General features: G+C 38.7%; 1 protein-coding gene across 2 annotated transcripts in view; it reads left to right on the top strand.

The window, feature by feature from the left end:
- Positions 1-20709, top strand: part of GUCY1A2 (guanylate cyclase 1 soluble subunit alpha 2) — a 153042-nt gene that overhangs the window by 91595 nt on the left and 40738 nt on the right. Inside the window, exons 6-7 of one of the 2 annotated variants that reach the window (XM_059466374.1) lie at positions 1878-2021; positions 2128-3093. In XM_059466374.1, the coding sequence (XP_059322357.1) occupies positions 1878-2021; positions 2128-2133 (150 nt within the window). In that variant the 3' untranslated portion in view covers positions 2134-3093. Of the gene's footprint in view, positions 1-1877; positions 2022-2127; positions 3094-20709 lie in introns of those variants that run through there. The other variant, XM_059466373.1, reaches the window with a different exon arrangement.

The raw sequence follows: 20709 nt of genomic DNA, 5'->3' as shown, positions 1-20709 counted from the left end.
TAACAAAATAAGTAGCTTTGTCTGAACACTGCAGGAACAGTATTGATCCCACATCTATGCAACCAACTTTAGTGAAAAAGCAATTCTGAAATTGGGACATTCAACAAGGAACAGAATTTGTATTTAATTTTTGTATCTGACATCACAGACTCCGCTCTTTCTGTAGTAAGCTCTTTGATGTTTATTCATGATTTTAAAGAATGACAATGGATTTCTGCTAATGCTTCCTTCCAATTTAGAGTATTTTTAAACATCTATTTCTTCAAGACTGTCTTTTTAACTTCTGATACTTCTCACTGGGCTTGTTTGTCTTTTTGCCCAGTTTCTACATTTTTCACCAGCCATGGATATATTCTTGCCCACCCATTTATCTTTGGAAAAATAAACTCCTAAACTGCAGGGCTTTGGTAGTGTCTGCTGCTTGTGGACAGCCATCCTGAGATAAGGCAAACAGGCAGACAGCAGTATTGATTGCTCCTATGTGTTTTGGTCTATATACAAGTACTATTAGGAGCTTTCAGAGTATTGAAGGATCTCTAATGATTGTCTCATCTCAGGAGAAACCTTCAGCTTCTTATCTATATTTACATCCTCCTGCACAATCAGTCAGAAGGGTTAAAGTGGCAAACTTCACTATGGGCTTGCAGCAGATTAAGTTTGGTGGTGGGAAGTATTTGCTCAACCAGTTCTAGGTTCATACTCTGGGTATGTTTACATGTGATGCTTACTATTCAGGTATTATTTATACAGTTTATCAGTTTATCACAGGAGATTAATCTGAGAAGATCCAGGCCTACTACTTAGTAGATTCTCTGCAGAGAGATGAATCAGCTATATTTATTCTCTGAATAACTGCTTTCTCACTGCTTGCTTTCTTCTTACCCTAGTCTTTGCTGAGGCATTTTCTGGCATTCCTGTAGTGTTGTGTGCAGAATGAAAGCCAGATTAGTTATGTCAACAAAACTAAACTAATCCTTGAGGTCTGCTTGGGCTCATGTTAATGGATTTTGTGTGAGAATGTTACAGATGTGTGAGCAAACAGACTGCAAAACACAATGCTGTAAATAAAGCTGCAGGCCTAGAGGGCTGCAGTGTTTCTCAGGCTGCCTTTATCCAGAGCCAGAGGGCTGCTGCAATTCATTTTGCTCCCACTTCCTCCTGGGGGCCAGCTCTTTTTAAAGCAGATCAGGATAAGAGAGCAGTAAGGCCTGCCTGAAGAAACCAGAGGGCTCTGTCTGCTGAACTTCATGGCTGCAGGCGGGGAATGCAGAGTAGGACATCCTGCATGGTAGAGAGAGACATCAATTCTTATTTGAAAATAAGGGACAAATGTGCAGGCAAAAGTCTGTAGCAATAGCATCTCTTCATAAATTATACCAGGAAGAGCTATCCACTAATGAGAAGTTAGATAGTCTTCACTGTTTTTTATGGTGATGTTTTGCTTTTTCTAATTCTCTTCCTGATATAATTTTCTAGCATATCAAATACTAATTATGAGTGATAATTATGTGGTGCTACTCTTACCCAACAGCAAACTTAGCCAGGATAGTATAAAATGAAGCTGCAAGTGATTTCTCATTTAGGAAAATGCAATTTTCTGTGTTACTGCTGTGGGAGAATGTTGTCATATCTCAGCCGATGCCATACACTATTCTAGACAATCTTCTTTGGTTATTAGGTGATAAACCACTGTGGTGTTGCTTGTTGGGTTTTCACTGTACCTGTTTGCAGACTCAGGTAATTATGCTCTTTTGTCTAATTGCTTATTTATGGGTGTTTTGCTCACATGTTTTAAGCAACTGTTTGATTGCAGCCCTAATGGCAGGGCTCCCCTCTCATTATCACACCATAACTCCGGGTTTGTCTGATTGCTGCAGGTGGAAACAATAGGTGATGCGTACTGCGTTGCAGCAGGGCTCCATAAGAAAAGCCTTAGTCATGCCAAAGCCATTGCCCTGATGGCACTGAAGATGATGGAGCTTTCAGAAGAGGTTCTTACTCCAGATGGAAGCCCGATTAAGGTAACCCCTTTGCTCTTTACTCTCAGCTAGTCAGTGATACACAGACCCGCTTAATTTTGTTGTGTTCTGTGCCAGAGTGTTTACTCTTGCATCACTATGTCTGCAGCTCTGATGGGCCACAGGCCCCTTCTCCAAATTGGTGTAAACCTGCATGAAAGAAGAATCTGTGGACTGCCTGCACTTTCTCACTGTTAATGTGCTTCCTTCCCAAGCTATGCCATTTCCGTTCCCTACTTTGTTACAATGGGGGAAAAACCAGATGTCCTTTTGTAACATTTTCAAGCTCCTCTGCTGTTCTGCTTCATTTGGTTCTATACCAACATATTCAAAAGAATACCATTCTGAAAAAATATGTTGGACTGTGCATCTTGAAGAAAATTCTATTAAAACTTCATGTGAACATTCATTGAACACAAAATAAGCATTAAAAGACTGAAGATACCAGAAGACATAGCATTTTCAGTTTTGATGGAAAACTATTTCAAACAGATGTTAATTTAATCCTACTAAAAAATATATTTTTGATTGATTTTATTTGCTTTTCCAATAATTAACGGCAGTTATATGTGCTAACTACACTGGTATGTGCTGGGAAAGCTGTCTTCCAGAGCCTCTTCATATTTTCACTTTCTTTTGAGTCATTGCTTCAATTGTAGGGAGATTTTGAAGGTGTATGTTTTACTCTGAGACTCACTTTTTGTGACTGTTTTCATTAACACACATTATTTTTCAGAAAAATCCTCTTATTTTCACTGTCTGCATAACAAAACCTGTTAAAGGAAGACATAAAAACATCGTAGAGGAAATATGTTTGGAATAAAATGCTGGGAATAACCAAGTATTTTCAAAGAGTGCTAATAAACCTCCATTAGAATTCAGAAGAAAAAAGTTTATCATACTTAAACTGAAAGTAGAGGTACTGAGAAGTTCATCTTAATTTCTTAATTGTTCTGTTTTTGGTTTTAGGTGTAATAGATTTCAGGGCAGGAGGGATGGTGATATTGTAGAATGTTGCTACCTTTGTACCTTATCTGGAAGCTGTGTTTAAAAATAAAGCTTATCTTTCATAGAAGGATATTCTGATATTCTGATTTTTTTTTTAAAGTTTATTAAGATTAGAGTTCCTCTCATGTGGCTACCTTTACCCTGTAAACTACTGCAATAAAGACTTTTGAAGAAGTCTACTTTAGTTTGTCCTAGTTTAGCTGTCTACTCTAGGACAAGATGAATCACTCCCTAAAAATGTCGGCTTTTTTAGTTGTCTGTAAGGGAGATTTATGTACTTAACCTAAATGTGGATGTCTATGCTGTGAGCTTCTACGCTCTGTCACATGAGTCCTCCTACAAGTGGCAAGGAATGCATAATTTTTCCTAGTGGGTATTTCAATGATCATCATAATTAAAAACATACTCATAATTTCTAAATTCAGTTGGCATGACTTTTGCCTTCCAGACAATGTTAAATTGGCTAGAGTGACCCCTATTTTTGTTAGTCTGCAGTTTTTCACTTAAAAAAACCATGAAGGGGCCCATTGTGCCACAGATTCCCGTTAGCAAATGTTCCATGTGCATTAAAATGTTTTAAAGCAGCATCAGGGAAAGTTCAGATTGGATAGAAGGGAGATGTGGTCAATCACTTGAATGAGCTTATCAGGAAAGTTATCATGGCCCCGAGCGTGTATGTGGTTAAGTGCTTGGACAGCTCTTAAATTTATGAAATTACTTTTAGGTTGCCCTGTGTGAAAGTTTACGGAATATATGTATTTTCTAAATTGCTTTGATGGATGTCTTTTGTTGTCATCTCAGGGCTGAATTCACCAGAATGCAAGGATTTACTTTTTGTGGTTCTTGAAATGTTCATCCCTCTGATAGCAGTGAATATCTTATTAAGTGACACTTCAGGTCTCAAAAAGTCAGGATGAAAAAGTAAACGAATAAATTTTAAAAATACCATATCACATAAACAGGAATATAGATTTTCATCTATCAAGTGCATTAGTAGATGATGAAATGAGGCTTGTTATCTGGGTACACTGTTATCATATGGTGTTGTTCATTGTAGTGATCACAAAAATAACTTCTTTGCACAACCATTTAGATGTTATGAAAAATCTGCCCCTTAGAGCAATGCTAGTGTGGGCAGTGAGCAGTCATGTGTTGGATGGAACCCTGGATGCTGAGAATTTTAAACTTTCTGTGCTGAAGGCACAGATTTGCAAGACAGCACTGCATTTGACCTGAGGCTGTGGAGAAAGCTTCCAAAATTTTTTAATAGCACTGGAATTGTGGGTAATATCACAGAGTGGAAAACTTAAGAGTTTGGGGTTTTAGAACGTAGTAATAAACATGAAGCAAGATGGTAGTTTTAGGGTTGGAGGCAGGTTGTTCTTCACCTTCTTCTTCATGGGTTTGGGTGATGTTTTGTAGTTGGACAGAAAAGTCTGCATTGCAGGCTTCCAGGGATCAGTTGTTGGGTTAAAAGGGCAAATAATCCAGGTGTCATTTCTTAATTGGATAGTTAAGTCTTAAGTGACCTTGTAAGAAGAGATAGGCATTTTGTGCCTTGCTAATGAAAGGCTGCACAGCTTATGGTTGGGAGGCTCTTTCACTGATAACAAACAATAAACACCTGAGTCTGAATGTGAACCACCGTCTCAAGTGCCTTCAGTCCTGAGCCCGGCAGAGGTAGAAAAAACGAGCAGAGAACCGACATGATGGACCTCAGGATGGTGGCCAGGTGTACCAAGCAGCTCTGGTTTGTACCCAGATGATGCTCCCTGCTCTGAGTCAGAGCTCGTAGCATGCTGATGAGAGAGAACCGTGGTGTGCAGCTCACACCTACTCAAGCATTTGGCACTTCCAGCAGAGCCAGAGGCAGCACAAATGCATGAGCAGGATGGGAACTCTGTGCCAGCACTCCTTAAACCTGTGTGAGCAGCCTGGCACTTGAAGGGTAATGAGAAACTGCTATTTTGCAGAAAGAGAGAGCGAGCTGTATTACAGCACAGCACACAAATCCTATCATCAGTGTTGTAACACAGCCTGCCCTCTTGGAAAGAAATATTTGTAACAGAAAACGGACTGATCATTCCCCTGTGAATGATGGAGGAGGCTTCAGGTCCCTGCGTGATTTTTTTAAAACTCAGTTCTACTAGAGGCAAAATCCTGTTACTTTAGAATGAGCTAAGGCCTTAGTACAAGAGAGAGACTTTTGCTTCAGATACTGTGTGTAGAATTTGATATAGATTTTTGTCCTTTCAGCATAAAATTTTAGTTTGGAAGCCGTCTTTTGATTTATATTCTGTACAACTATTTATATGTAGCGCTTTATGACTTTAGTCTGAAAATATTGATTTAAATCTGCCTCCTACATTTAAGTGAGTGTTACTTGAGTATAGGATGTGCTTTTTACTTTACTACATTTATTTTTTTAGCTAAAGTGGAATTATATTAATTTTAATAGCTGGAGATAATACTGTAAGAGGAATTCTCCAGGGCATTGACCTTCAGTGAAAGGTTGCAGTGCAGATATGGAATTCCTAGAGAATATTATTACTTGGATAACTTTTTATTATGCTTCAAAGTTTATCTAATTAATCAATGTGTGGTGTATATCCCAAAGAAAGAGGAAGACCTTCTTTTCAGTTTTTCTTTTCAAAAGGGCTGCTGTGACAGAACATACCTAGTTTCCTCTAATGAGATTTCCTGAAAGAAAATTATCTGCTTCATTTTGTGGTATATGAAGGTTTATGTAATAGGGTCATGAAGAGATAAGAACTGGGAACTCGGAGGAAAAGTAAACTATTTACATGAAGATGCTAAAATTAACTACAATTATTTAGATTAATTGTGTGCAGGTGTTCTTGTCTAAAGCATAATGATTGAGCCCTACCACAGCAATTCAAAACACATTGGAAGATGTTTTGCTACAGCAGAAAAATTTCATCTATATTTAAAATTATTTATGTTACCATAACATGAGAATTAGACCTGTAAATACTGTAATCCCAAGCCAAAGCAAATACATGCCCCTACCTTTTTGCTCACTTTCTCATGACTAGTTTGTGAAATACTCTAAACAGAATAGTGCAAAACATTTCTAGCTGATGCTGGCTTCAATGTGATTAATTTCTTCTCAGGTGAGGTAGATGGGACCTTGCATTTGCATGGCACATAATCTGGTACTAGGATCAGTTGTTTCTTTATTATCACTTGAAGCTTCTAATCATCACCTTCAGATGTGCCAAAGCTATTTTATTATTGGATTTGTAGGCTGCACTCAAACAGTGTAGGCATTAACCTCATCTAATTTCAAACACTAACAGTGTGAACAGGTATGGCTAAAATTGTTACTGTAGCTCCCTCTTAAATGAAGAGAGTAAATTTAGTCTGTATTCATCTGAAATGCTTGCAGTGTCTAATTTATAATGAAATATATGAATTAATATTTGTCAGGTAAGTCCTACCTCAGGAGTGAACAGGTTAATGACCTCTCAGCATGGATGATCCCACTGAAAAGAGCTGAACTGAAACAGAGGTTCACAGCTTTGATCTGTCACAGCTTTTCCATTTGAATTTTAGATGTGATCCAGACTTTCCATACTTCAGCTTTCCATATATAGGAGACAGACAAAGCTTTACGGGTAGAACCATTCATTTAGCATGTCTAAGATGTATGACCTTGCAGCATTAGTTTTGGTTTATGTTATCTATTTTAATACTAGCGATCATGGTGACTGAAACAATGAAAACCTGAGGTTTGATAAACCTCTAATCTCTGCTTGCCAAGTGGTAAATTTTAACTAGCATGAACTCTGACTTGTGAGTAAAGGCACAGAAGAGTCAAAAAGGCTCTGTAGATTGTAATGGCTTATGGCCACAGTGAGTGACACACTTTCCTAAATAACATGGAGATAGGCAATGAATTTTAGAGTGCATACCATCTTCTGCTGGTTCATTAAGTATTTCCCTTTGTATTTCAGTGATATGCCACTTGGGTCCGGGACCCACATAGAAGTGCCAACATTTGTTTGTATATGTGGGATTTCTATTTTTTTAAGTGAAGGGGCCATTCCCAAAAACAGTGAGAGAGGGCAGCAGGTGTTGTCTATGTTATCCTTTTCAGTGTTCCTTCCTTGCTTATTATTCAGGTTACGGTGTGCTGGTTTTATAACAATTTAATGGTTCTATTGAAAAGTACATCTTTACGTAAGCAGCAAAAGGTTGTCTGGTTTGGTTTAAGTTGTGAAGGGCTGAGTGCTGATGCAGGCATTCTCATCAGCCCTGTGTGAAAAGCTGCTGTGTTCCTGCAATGCTCCTTGCTCCATCCGTGGTCTCCTAGCAACTTCGCCTTGTACCTAATGTCTACATCAGACTCTGGAAGGTATAGAATATCCTACTTCAGCCTGCAGAACTACTGGAAATTAGAAATATCCTTGTGTTGAAAGGAAAAAAAATCAGAAACAGTTCCACAAAAGAAACCTTTGCAGTAAGAGATTTTCAAGAGCTTGTAGTTTTACAGGTTTACCAGCATTAGAGCATCATGGCAGTTTTGGGGGCCATTCAGAGCTGCACATCAGGGAAGCTTAGTACCTTTTCTTTACAGCATGCTTGGGAGATGGTGAGACAAAATCAGCCCTGGTGATGATTCCCTGGATGTGGGAGAGTTCATGATTGCACTTCCTCAGTTTGGCCCAGTGCCTTTGGAAATGTAAAAAGAGAGGAGCTGATTGAAGCATATTTCCCCAGGAATGTGGGAAATGGCAAGTTTTGTTAGACCACTCTAAGGGAAAATTCACTTTCCTCAGCCCTACAGTCAGTTTCACTCAACTGCTTCCTTTTGCATGATTTTAGTAATGATCTTTAAAAATCCCAAACTGCACCCATTATTTGCAGCTTCTTTTCTTTTGAAGTGACTTTGTCAAATACAGTTGTATTTTAGATGCATTGTAGGACAGTGTTACTGCATATGTTGCAGTAACAAGGCAAAGTGAGATTTATAATGAAGAATCTGGTCTGAAAAATTAGACTGGCACTTAGTCTGCTGAAGAGGGGAGGTTCCCAAAGGGTTGTTCATTCTTTCAGATGGCAAACATTTCAGTTCTTAGGTAAAGTCTGCTGTAGGTGCTAAAGGTAGATTTTCAGAGCTACGAGGAGTTGATTCTACACAACATAATGATCCACCTGCTCAGGCAGAGGCATCATATTGGGATTGGCAACCTAGTGTAAGTCAAACTTGAGTAAACCAGAAAGCTATGGAGATATTTTTTTTTAATGACTGCTGGGAGAGAGAGACCTAAAAGACAAGCAAGGGGCTAATTAATAACGTGAGCATCAGCTGAGAAGAGGTTTTGTCATTAGACCTGGCCGTTCTCCTCTCATGCCATGAGTTCTCTGACATTTCGTCTCTGGCACGTAGGAAGCACAAGTGCCATTCCATCTCTACTTGACCCTGTGGCAGAGATAAAACATGTTTGTAGAACCCAGGGCTGTTACACAGGGCACCTTGTGAACTTTCCCACTGTTTATTAGTTCACAGTGATTACTACATGTTCACAGCTCTTTGACTCACAGTATGCAGATCTGGCTGCGTGTGGAAACGCCTCTGTAATTCAGTCACGTTTCCTGTTCCTCAAGGGAGACTAAACCTTGCTGTGATGGCTGCACCTAGCTTATGGCTTTGTCCTGGTGCCTCACAGTGAGCAGATACTTTCATTTTCTTCTCTAGGTGCTATAACTATGTGCACAGGGAAAACCAGCAAGGATTTCAAGGTTTAGATCCCTGCAGGGAGCACAGGATATGCAGCTGGGTTGTGGGGTCAGCTTTGAGGTCACGGTGTGACATCTCTCACGGTTCAGCAGTCATTCCAGACACAAACGCCTCCAACTAACACTCCAGATGTCTGGCTAGCAGTAGAACTGGTTGGGAATTTTCCATAGAAAACACTTTTTGGCTGAGAACAGTTTATGGTAAAAAAACAAATTACCAGGCATATCTACCAGCTTTTGTTGAATCACTGATCAAAACTCACTTCATAGTACTAAATACCAATAGTTACTGGGACAATGACCTGGGGAGAAAAAACCCAGAACTTTAAAGAGAGTAAAGCATTAAACTTGTATTCTTTATGAGGAAAAAGACCTCTGCATTCTCATTTATCTAGGATGGAAGATATCCTATGATACAGTTTTGCTCCCGGGCTTGGGTTGGGACATTTTTTGCAGCTGCCAGAACTTCACATTCTGGCCTTGACTGTTACAGTCAGTGGAGGACTCCCATGCTGAAGCTGAAATTTTCTGGTTTTGGTATTGTACATTGATTCTTTATTCAGACAAAACCAAGCAATAATAACAACAGAAATGCAATCCTCCAGGTGAATAAATAATTAAATCTGTGCTGCATACAGCATTTCAAAAGGTTGATATTTTTGCATCTTTATGAAGGGAAGAATAGACAAAAAATCTAAATTTAGAATTGCCTGATGTACAATGATGTTATATGTTTATATATAATAGAGATATGAAACTTGAAATGATTAATGAATATTTAAAGAATTGGGCTAGGGAATCTAGGGTAGCAGAGAGCTGAAATTTTATTTCTCCTAAGTCCTAAATGTGTGTTCTCTTCTTCCATTATGTTTCCTGTCAAATAAAAATTAAAAGGTCTGGTTTCCACTATACAACAAGAGTATTTTTCTTATCTCCTGAGATGGAGAAGAGATGAAAAACATTACACAAAAGTTCAAAAAGGTAGTGATATGAAAATACACAAACATGCAAGGACTCACAGAAGATAAGCGGTAATACACTGAGAAACAGCACAGACTATGCATAAAAATAGTGCTTGATTGGCTTTTATGCAGTAAGCATGCCCAGAAAATGCTAGCCTTGAATTGCTGCCTCATTGGGTTAATAGGCACAGGTGATCCCAGAGGCCTCAGAGGGAGATGCAGAGATGCAAATGCCATGCCCTTTAAAGCTGTAGAGGTGGTTACTACCTCAGTGTCTGTTTCCAGCTGCTGAGATGCTGTCAGGCAGCTGCTGCCCTTTGCTGCTCGAGCATCTGCCTCTCCCTTCAGTGACTGAGCTGTCAGCACCTGCTTTGTGGTCTGCCGGCTTGAAAATAAGGACACCTATTCTGTCCAGTGCTGGTGATATTTATTTGCTGTTGTAATCTCAGTTATGTACATTCTCTTTTCTAAACTGGACAATATGTTGCTTTAGAACAACCAGTAAATCACTTGATACCCAGTTTGTGTCTCTTCCAAGGGCCCCAACAGTTTAGTCACCTAATCCAAATGGATTTCTTTATCTGGAGTCACAGTGTACCATAAATTGTAAGTTTTGGCAGTGAATGGGGCAAATCTTCATCCTGACCCTCCCCTAGAAGAAGGAGATGGTGTTATACCTGCTGTAGCCTTACAGTGTGCAAAAGTAACATATCCTCCTGGATAATGCAGCTTGGGCTTCTGTGGGCTAGATGACAATGCTAACTTAGCTCCTTCTTTCATCCAGATGCAGCCTGGAGAAAAAGATTCAAGAAAGAGCCTTGTCCCATCTACACCTTCTCCCCTCTTTCTTGTCTGCTACTGCATGAGTAGTTTTGGATAAGGTGCAGCTGGAAATAAAAAAGAAAAAAAAAATTTGAGCTGCCTGCAGCGTTTCATACTGTATGACTTCTGTTACACATTTGAAGTGTGTTGTTCTTCTCTCCATAACCTATTAGTACTCTTGTCCCTTTAATGCAATTTTTCTGTGAGGATTATCTCACTGGTAGAAAGAGACAAAGCTTTTCCATGTTGCAAGGAAGAGCACCTTGGTTGTCCTTCTCTTTCCTTACCCTGGACTGCAAGCAGAGCCTTGCCCTGAGTCCCAGAGGAGCTGCCTGTGGGTTGTCTCATGGAAATCAGTGTCTTTGTCAGCCCCACTGGGTAATTCTGTAGAAATGTTAACCTTTATCCATCCACAGCTAAAGCATTTTTAGGAGCAGCTGGCAGCATCTGCTCTGCAAGTTTAAGAAGAAGAAAGTGCATTTGTTAATGGTTGCACTTGGCTTCTCCCATTCTCTCCAACATGCAAGTTCAGAGAGGAAAAGTCAAAGTCTGCAGTTTAAAGCACCAGTTAAAAAACCCTATGGCATAACTGTTGTCATTATTCTGAGCTAAACAGTGAGTCATTGCACTGTGCTATATTTGAGTGAACAGTTCAGATGAGGGGTGGATGCTGGAGGATTGTACTTGGCCTTCTGTTTGGAGCTGACAAGTTCAGCAACATTGTTCAACAGTTTCAGAATAGTTTAGTTCCCTAAGGAAGAATGCATTTCCTGTCATAAATAAATCCATAAACTAAATGTTTCATGGTATTTCAGCTTTCTTTCATATGAGACATAGAGTGTTTTGGAAAAAAATGCCAGTATTTCCAAGGGATTTGTGACAGCCTTTTTCTGTTCAAATACCTCATTTAAATCTAAACTAGGGTAAAAGTAATTCAATGCAAATAATCCTCTTCAGAAACTTTATGTTGAATAATTTGAACTTTTTTAGCATAAAAATCTCCATATTTATATTGGATTTTGGTTTTGCTTTAGTATTTTAAAGAGAGAGGAGATGAGAGGCAAAAGCATTAGTTTTGAATGGAGTAGGAGGGAAAACAAAGCACAAATAATCTGAGGATGTTCAGTCCTGCCATGTGACCTATTTGATTGCAGCAATGAAAAGCAAGGGCAAAGTGGTATAAGGAAAAGTGGATTAGAATTTACAAGGATTTCTCCACCTGGCAGAACTTGGAGGGGCCAAAGTGATCATTATCCTGAAGGAAAACCTGATTTTTGTCTGGCTTTGGAGCCTCATTCCAGGAAAAGAATCTACCCTGAGAAGGAAGATGGGAAGAGATGTATTTCTGCGATCTCATTTTAGCCTCCTGCAAAAACTCCATAAAGCAAAAGCTCTGGATGTTTCTTGCTGAGATATAGTTTTCCTAGATGAATAAGATATTTCTTGACATTTAGCAAATATTCTAATACTTTCACCATTATTTTGATATCTAAAATGACAAAAACTGATTGTAACAAAGTTGTCAAAAATCACAAAATCGTAGAACAACCTTTAAGGTCGGAAAGGATTTCAGAAGATCAGCTGGTGCAACTTTTTGTGCCCAGGTGACATTATTGACCACCCTGTCCAAGGACAGCTTGAACACCTCCACTGATGGGGACTTCACCACATCCCTAGGGATGTCGTTCCAGTGATTGATTGTTCTCACTGTAAAAAAAAATTAATTCTTATGTTGAGATGAAGCCTCTTCTGGTGCAAGTTGTACCTGTCACCCCTTGTCATGTCCATGAGTCCTCGGTGACATTCTGTCTTGTTTGTAGCTGCCCTTTAAGTACTGGAATAGTGTCATGAGTTTCCTCCCTTAGGTGTCTCTTCTGCAGGGACGAAAGGCCCCACTCCTTCAGGCGTCCCTCACAGGACAGACTCTCCAGCATCATGACCATCTTTGTGTTTTTCCCTTGGACACTCCAATTTGTCTGTGTCCTTGCTGAGCAGCGGGGCCAGCGCTGGGCGCGGTGACAAAGGGTGAGCAGGGTGGGATGTTCAGGTCTCCATCTGTGCAGTGATGCCCCTGCGGATGCAGCCCAGGATCCAGCGTGCCTTTGCTGCTGCAGCAGGGCACTGCTGGCCCTGCCAGCTTGTCCACCAGGACCCCCAGATCCCTTCCAGCTAGGCTGCTTCCCAGCCAGCCATGCAGATCCAGACTTGACTGAGCTCGTTAGTTATTCTGGCCCAGGTAACAGGATGATAGGTTTACATTGGTAAAATTTGATGTTCATCTGAGAGACATAGCATGTTCTTTACAACAGTGTGTATTTTCACTTTTCTGTAGAGTTTAAATGGAAAGTGAGTAATTAAATCCCTATGTGCCTTTCTGAAAATTTGTCTTTTCTATCATCTCTCTTCAGAGTACCTGTTTTTCTTTCTGTGACAACTTACTTTGTTGTAGTAGGTCCATTTGTGCTGCATTTTAAAAAATGGATGAAAAAAATTAGTAAAAACCTTTACCAGAAGAAAAAGAGTCCTAAAAATAGGGAGATTTTTTAAACTGCCATACAGTTCTTTGGGAAAGGAACTAACTGCTGTTGTTACTGCTTTACTACTGTCATTTCTGCATAGTGGCGCCCACTCTGTAGCCACAAACAACACTTTGCAGAATTAGAGTTATTGTTCCCTTTGGGAACATCAATATGCTTTACGTAAAAGAAGCAGACTTTTACAAAACCTTAAATTGAAGAAGTCTTTTTTTTTTCTTGACTGATCTATGACAGTGACAACAAATATATAGTATGAAATGACACATATATTTCCCTGTTATTCCAATAAGTGTTTCTGTGAGTTTTTTTAATAAATGCTATGATCTCAAGGTGTTATGATAGTCAGAAAATAATTGAGCTTTGTGGTTTGAAAATCAGGCATCTGGGGGCATTTCAGGTAGGACAATGAGAACCACTATAAAATCCAAACTTTAAAGTAGATAGTACACTCAAAAATTTGTATTTATAGTCCCTGTTTGTAGAACTTTGATATTTTATTTGTTATTTCAGTTTGCATCTGTGTATGTTTTTTCATCTTTCCCAGTTTACAGCCCATCTTGCTTACTTAAAATGTTTTGAAAATGTGATCATCTCATAGCACACTGGTTGCTTGAACTTAGAGAAGAGCTTCATTCAGATGTCTTTTTGACCAAAATGCCTATTTATTTAATCAGATACGGTCCAGCGTTTATGGATAATTTCAAACCTGGTTTAGCTAACTATACATTTGTAAATGTAAGTGCTTTGGGGGCTGAACTCAGGTCCTTTTATTTGAGTAGAAAATCTTTTGCATTTAGCTGCCTTTGTTTAGACTTGGATTTTTTGAGGAGAAACTGTCATTTCAGTTCACAGATACTGAAAGGGATATAAATATAGAAAGAATGAACATTTTCTTCTCTATGTTACAAGTCTATTTGTCTTCAAGAATTTGCTCATGGTGGCTATTCTTAGCTTATATTCACCAAGACAACATGAAAATTAGTGACCCTTTTCCTACATAAACTCTGAAAAACTAATTAATTTAATTTCATTACATGCTAATTTTAGCATGGACAAAGTATTTTTGTAAGATGCAGAGTGACTGTTTCATTATTTTTAACTCCAAAATATTAGTCTCCTTTCACTTTGAATAATGACTTTTTCAAAGGTAAAATTAAAGACGACATGGAGGTCAAACTTAGGGGGTTTATTTCTGTATGTGTTTTTCACAAAACTTCACATCTCTTAGAAAATTATTTGATGTTCAAATTTTCAGTCTCACTTTTCTTAAACTTCAATGAGAAAAAAGCATGATTGTGTCCTGTTTAGCACTCCCTGGAACCTTTTCTCTATCATAACTAGGAAAAAAAACCTTCAAAGGCTTCAGTGAGTCCTTCATTTAACCCCATTTGTCTCCAGGGTACCATCCATTGCATACTGGGCTCTCTGTTATGTCTGCTTCCAAGGCCACACTACTGCACTAGATGCTCTTTTGGTCTGATTCAGTACAGTTGTTCTTACATTCTTATCTAATTTATTGCCTGTTCCTAGTCACAGATCTCTGCAGCTAAATGTCAACTCCTTTTTCTGAAGGAATGACATATTTAATAGCTAGGATAGCTCAGATAACAAAAGCTACAAAAATTCTGTTTGCTGTGACTGAGATCATGGTATCTATTTCAGTGTGGTTACCCTACAGATTTTTATACAATAGAATCATGGAATTATGGAATTGTTTAGGTAGGGAAAGACCTTTAAGATCATCAAGTCCAGCCATTATCACGGCACTGCCAAGTCCACCACTAGACCATGTTCTTGTGGTTTGTTTATACATTCCCATTTCCTCCTCAACAGACTCATAGGAAGCTTATGAAATTGCTAGTCATAAAAATATTGAGTACACTATAACATTCTTCTTCTGTTCTCAGAGCTTTCATTACTTTGGAGCATTTGCCAAAGAATTCTTAGGCTTTTTGTTTTTCATGAGCTCTTCCTTGATGCTTGCCATTTGTTGCATTGTGTATATTGGATACCTAAATTATGTGATGTTCTGCTGTCTGGACAGAAGAAAAGCTTTAGAGGCATGAGAATGAATGGCAAATAGCTAAATAATGAAGTCTACTCTTGTTCACACACGAAGGCTATTGTTTACAGGAGATGAGATTAATTCTGCTAAGATCTGTTCCCTTGTGAACTCATTGAATAAGTTTTTTGGTCTGACTGTTGATGACTAAAAAGAAATGAACAGCCATTCAGAATCAGTGGGATTGTTTGCAAATGTACCTTTTGCAGAATGGAGGAAGGCTGTTCCCGCAGTAGAACTGTCTCTCCTGTTATGTCTTAACAAATTTAGGGAGCCACACTCTACAAACAATAATCTATAAGACAGTCTGAGTTTCCAGACTAATTTTCCAGAGTTTCCAGACTGATTTTCAGTAAGCATTGCATCCTGGATAGTGGTAATGTCGGGTTCCACTTCCCTTCACCTAGAATTGTGAGGTAGGTATATGTCATACTTGTTGCTGGTTTTGACAATTCTGTAATAATAGCCACCCAGGGTTTCTTTTTTTATATGGTTTTGGTGAAATATTTTGCTCACATTAAACCAAGATTTATTGTAAATGCATTCCTTTATGGGTTTTTAAAATAGATTAAGATTTCTGGTAAGAGAAATTGTTATTAGGAGTAGCCAGTGTTTGAGGGGAGTGGGGAGAACAAAGCTTAGCCTGTATGGCTTACATTAGGAAAAGGTAAATATCCCACACCCCATATGAGGGAGTACCATTAAGCCCCAAATAGAGTAACGGCTGTTCTTGAGCCTGTCATTGCTTTGTCATTTCAGTTTTGTTTCTCAGAAAAGATGTTTAAGAAGTGCAATGTGTACGAAACTGAATGTTTTTCTTGCTAACCCTAACAGCAAGAATCATCAATGCACAGCCCACATAACACTAATATTAAAATTAAATCTAAGCTTTAAACAATGTTTTGCAAGAGGAATCAAAAAGTGTTCTTGAGAAATTGGAAAGTGAGAAATAAATGCATGTTTTAGAATCTCTTGTATGCTCAGTGGGCATCTGAATCCCAAAAAATTACACTGTAAATACCTCTGTTTCGAGCTATGACCAAATTGCACCAGATGACTGCTTTTAGTTTTGTCTTCTGGAGACCAGAAAGCAATAGGGAACCCTAATGGCTTCCTGAAAGTTCTTCTGTGTATACATTCCTTCTCTCCTCCACAGAAATGGAAAAGGAACAAAAAGTCAATAGGATAAACAACTCTGAACAGCAAATCTGCATGCATAAGAACTGAATAGCAAGTTTACAGGCTGTAGAAAGCACTGAAATTTGAGGAATTTTCTGAGAGGCCTGTAATACCAGTTTTTCTGTTGCTTCCTTTCCAAGAACAGCAGCAAAGAGCAACTGTTAACTGGAATTGTGTCTTCCTCAGTAGGATGTGTGTCCGTGCATATGTGAATACATAGAGAGAGGGCATATAACCCTCTCTGGAAAGCATTCACTTGGATTCATTCTGCTTGCAAACATTGCTAAGCCCATCTCCTGATGTGTCATAGACTCTCACAACAGTGTTACGAATAATCAAGATGCAACCTCTTCCTGAGCATATTGACAATTTAGTTGGACAAGATTCCAAAATGACAGTGACTTGGGGTCTCTCATTAGTTTGGGTTAACAGAAGTTGATACCTTTATAGCCCATTACCATTGGAGGAATTACAGCTTTCCCATGGATACTGTGACACATCTGGAATTCTTACTGTTACATGAAAAACAGATGTGCATATTTTTCTGTTACTGCCATGTTTCACTCTGGACTTAGCATACCAAAACTTGACTGTCACTGGTCCCCTTGCTCCATGCTCCTCCTCTCCCATTCATTTTGCCTTGCCTTGAATTTTGCTTTTAAGTCATTTTCTGTGAGTGAGATTCTCTTTTGCTCAGTGTGGTTATGCTCAGACATATTAATTATGGCCTTTAGGATTTGTTAGCTACAGCATTTAGGATCACTGTGGCTTAGTATGGATGAACATATATTGTTGTCCTTGCCATGAATGCCTTGGGGAAGGCCTGTGTTTTATCTTGTGTCACAGCCTTAATCCACAAGTCCCTCTTCCCTTCCTAATTGCTGTTTTCATTAAACCCAGGCATCCTAAGCATCCCACAGCATACTGTCCACTCACCAGCTTGCATAGCTGTCTGCTGTCCTACACTGCCTTTGGCCCAAATCCTTTCCCAGGCACCTTTTGAGTCAGTGAGAGTTGAGTAACAAGGTTTGAACACTGCTCTGTGTGTAATGCAGATCTGCTGCAGCGTGCTGTCAGCTGTGGGTGTCAGCACAGGGCTAACTGGGTGGGAAAGCAGGGAGATAAATCATGTGCTTTGATGCTACCTTCTGTTTTAAACTCTCTAGGACTACATTGAGGTGACGTCAGAAGCACCACTTGTGACCCCCACAGAAATGGCACATTTTGAAAACTGTTACTTTTAGAAATCATTTTTGGGGAAGGTTTCTAGATGTCTCCTGGTTGAGCAGAACTGATTCCCATTCTTATGAAAAATATTTTAAAATTCATGAATTGCTTTATTTAAATAAAATCACGGATACGTAGAGGGGAAAAGGGACTCTTACTGTGGAGTTGGGTTGGGTTTATCATTACCTCATACTTAGAGCCAGGAGGGCAGACCAAGGAAAGAGGAGATGCAGCCAAATAAGCTGCCATCAATTAGTGCCTGAACAAAGGTTACAACAAAGCCTCCCTTCAGTCCCGTGAACATCTGAGGAGTCCACTCAGTGCATAGCTTTGAAAAATCTGCTGCAAAGAAAGATGACCAGAAATATGCTGGGACTCAGGGACAGGCAAATATCAGAGTTATCTGTTCTGGTTTGCTCCACTTAGTTTGAGCAGCCATAACAATCTAATGAGGGCATCACAGAAAGTGGAACTCAGCAGAAGGTGATGTATTCTTACCTCAGAAGACTCAGAGCTGGTTGGAAGCAAGGAAGGCTGGAAAGCTATTATTCTTCATTTGCCATGTTCTGACAATGTTTTATGGGTGTTGAGCACTGCCATGGTTTGTGTCAGGATAGTCCTCCTTGGACTGACCCAGCAGCAGTGCTGTGATTCTCTGGCTATATTGGGTCAGATCTGAACAAGTTGATCTTAGCACAGCCTGGAGTCTGTGTGCCTCACTGAAATGTGCAGTGCAGGTAATAGCTTTAAAGGTATTCAAATTTTAAAAAAGCCTTTCTCAGTGTGGCAGAAATTAGAGATACAAAGAACTTGTGTTTGCTTGGCAAAATTTCCTTGTGAATAATGTGGAAGTGTACTTCCTTGTTAGCAGGCTCTTCACACATAAGCATAATTTGTAAAAAAATCTGCGTGTCTGTTGAGATACATTGTTCTATGATTTAGACAGACATTAATAAAACGCACACTTTATTGCTTCTGTTTGCTCAAATTTGCTTATTAAGTTCAGCTGCATGAATTTGGATGGTTTTTGATTTGAAGAAAGCTTCTATTTATTTCTATAGAAATTAATTTATTTATTTCAGAGAAAAGGAAGAGTTTTCATTACTCTTCCCACAATTCTACAATAGGGAATGGTGTCTGTGGAAAATGTAGTCTGAACATTATTCATCTTTCCCATGGGGATTACTAGAAGTAAATTATGATTCTCTGAATTTGCTTACAAACCAAGATCAATTTCTAAGTAACACTAAATGAAGAAAAATTGTGGTGATTTATCAGACACAGTCCACTGTAGTAGCTGCTTTATAATGAGCTTTGAGACACACCATAATGCAGTCTTTTGTTGCAAATATCTTTTGTACACACACTGCCTACCTTTTATGAATTAATTGGAATTTAACATGCTACAGCTTTGAAGTATATGAAGCCAAACCTTAATGTGGGAAGCTTCTGGGATTTAAACACTTTTGCAATGAGAAATCTTAAATATGTTTTGACTAATTTCATTCAAGGATCATCTACAGCATTTTTATGTAAGTGAATCTCTTAATTTCATGAGCCTTACCACTCTAATTAAAAGTTACATTTCAGTCCTTAGAACATTTCTAAGAGACCCATAACTTTTTTACTTGGTAATATATTTATTCTTATAGCATGTCAGTTACTGACTAGAATTTTAGCACCTACATTTTTAAATTCATGATCACAGGCTTGAAAAGTCAATGGAAAGTAGTTAGTTTTGCTGTTGCCACTGTCACTCATGGCACAATAAGTGTGCCAGCTCTTCAAGTAGATCACTGCAACAGAAAAGGATTGGTGGATTAATGGAGTTTGTGCTGAGGCCCTTCCATCTATACTTAATGTTTTTGAGATTTTTACTTGAAGTGATTTTGTTCCTCATACTAAATGTCTCTACCATACTAAATGCCTCCACAGATCTGAAAGATCAAATGTTGATTTACAAACTGATATGCCTCTAAAGGTTTGTCTTAACTTTGGTGTACATCTTGAGAAGAGCTACTGCTTTAATTTTCTTTAACAAGGTTCTATTTTATGCAGAACAAACCATTTCTTGAAGTGAAGCAATGTAAAGTAAATAGGGGCACTTGGGGCAGGTGCTTCAAAACCATGTGGAATGGTTTAAAAGCACAACCACTAAGTTGTACTTTGGAGGTTGCTGCCCTTTAGTGAGGTGATTGTTCCTGTCATTCTCATGGAGGCTGAATGTGCAGCTGCCAAAGTGTTTCCTGTGAAAGGGTTTGTTTTGTTAGTTATCCACAGGAAGCTTAGCTGTGATCATGAGGAGCAGACCAATGCCAAAATAACATGACTAGATATGATTGCAGTGTAGTAACAGAACTGAGAATTCATCATGCAAGGATGACTGTCTAAAACTTTTGTTTTCTAATACAAATGTTTTTTGTCAAGCTTGCACTGTTTTGCTATTCATGGGTGTGGTTGTTACTGCAAAGTATGTTGTTGACATTGATCATTGTATGATTATCACAGAAAGGATGTTAAATATCTGAGTTTATAGCATGAGTAAAATGGGTTCAACACTGCTGCTGTCTACATTTTTTTTTAGTTTTAGTAAAATTCTAAAGACAATGTGAACGAAGGTACACAATTTCTCTTTGAGCTGAAATTCAAAATTCTGTTTTTTTAAGTGGTTTCAGAACATTAAAAAATATTTCTCCCACCCCATCTGTTCTTAAGGATGACAGGAAAACAGACTTTGCAGCTGTCATTTGAAACCCTCAAATGTAACACCACTTTTTAATTAGTTGTCCTTCAATGCAGTATGATGTTAGAGTTAAAAAAGACACACATATGTTAATAGATCCTGTCCATCTTCCAGTCAACATCCTCACAATGTGTTTTCCAGTGTTTCAGTAGTGCCATAATGAAATGATGTAACTTAGCACATTTACCTCAAAAACTTGTCACTGTCATACAGTACGGTCTGTATAGGCCTAGATAAGCTGGATATTCACCTATGTCTTCATTTCAGTTGTATTATTTTATACATCCTTCTTTGATATGAACATCTTGCACATACTGGTAGATGATTATCACACTTCCCCTATTGAGGAATAATTAACCAAGCTGTAAGCATTTACAGATTTTTAGTT

Source organism: Ammospiza nelsoni, chromosome 2, assembly GCF_027579445.1.
Source record: "Ammospiza nelsoni isolate bAmmNel1 chromosome 2, bAmmNel1.pri, whole genome shotgun sequence".
Classification (NCBI taxonomy): Eukaryota; Metazoa; Chordata; class Aves; order Passeriformes; family Passerellidae; genus Ammospiza; species Ammospiza nelsoni.
This window is presented reverse-complemented; position numbering and strand designations above follow the sequence as displayed.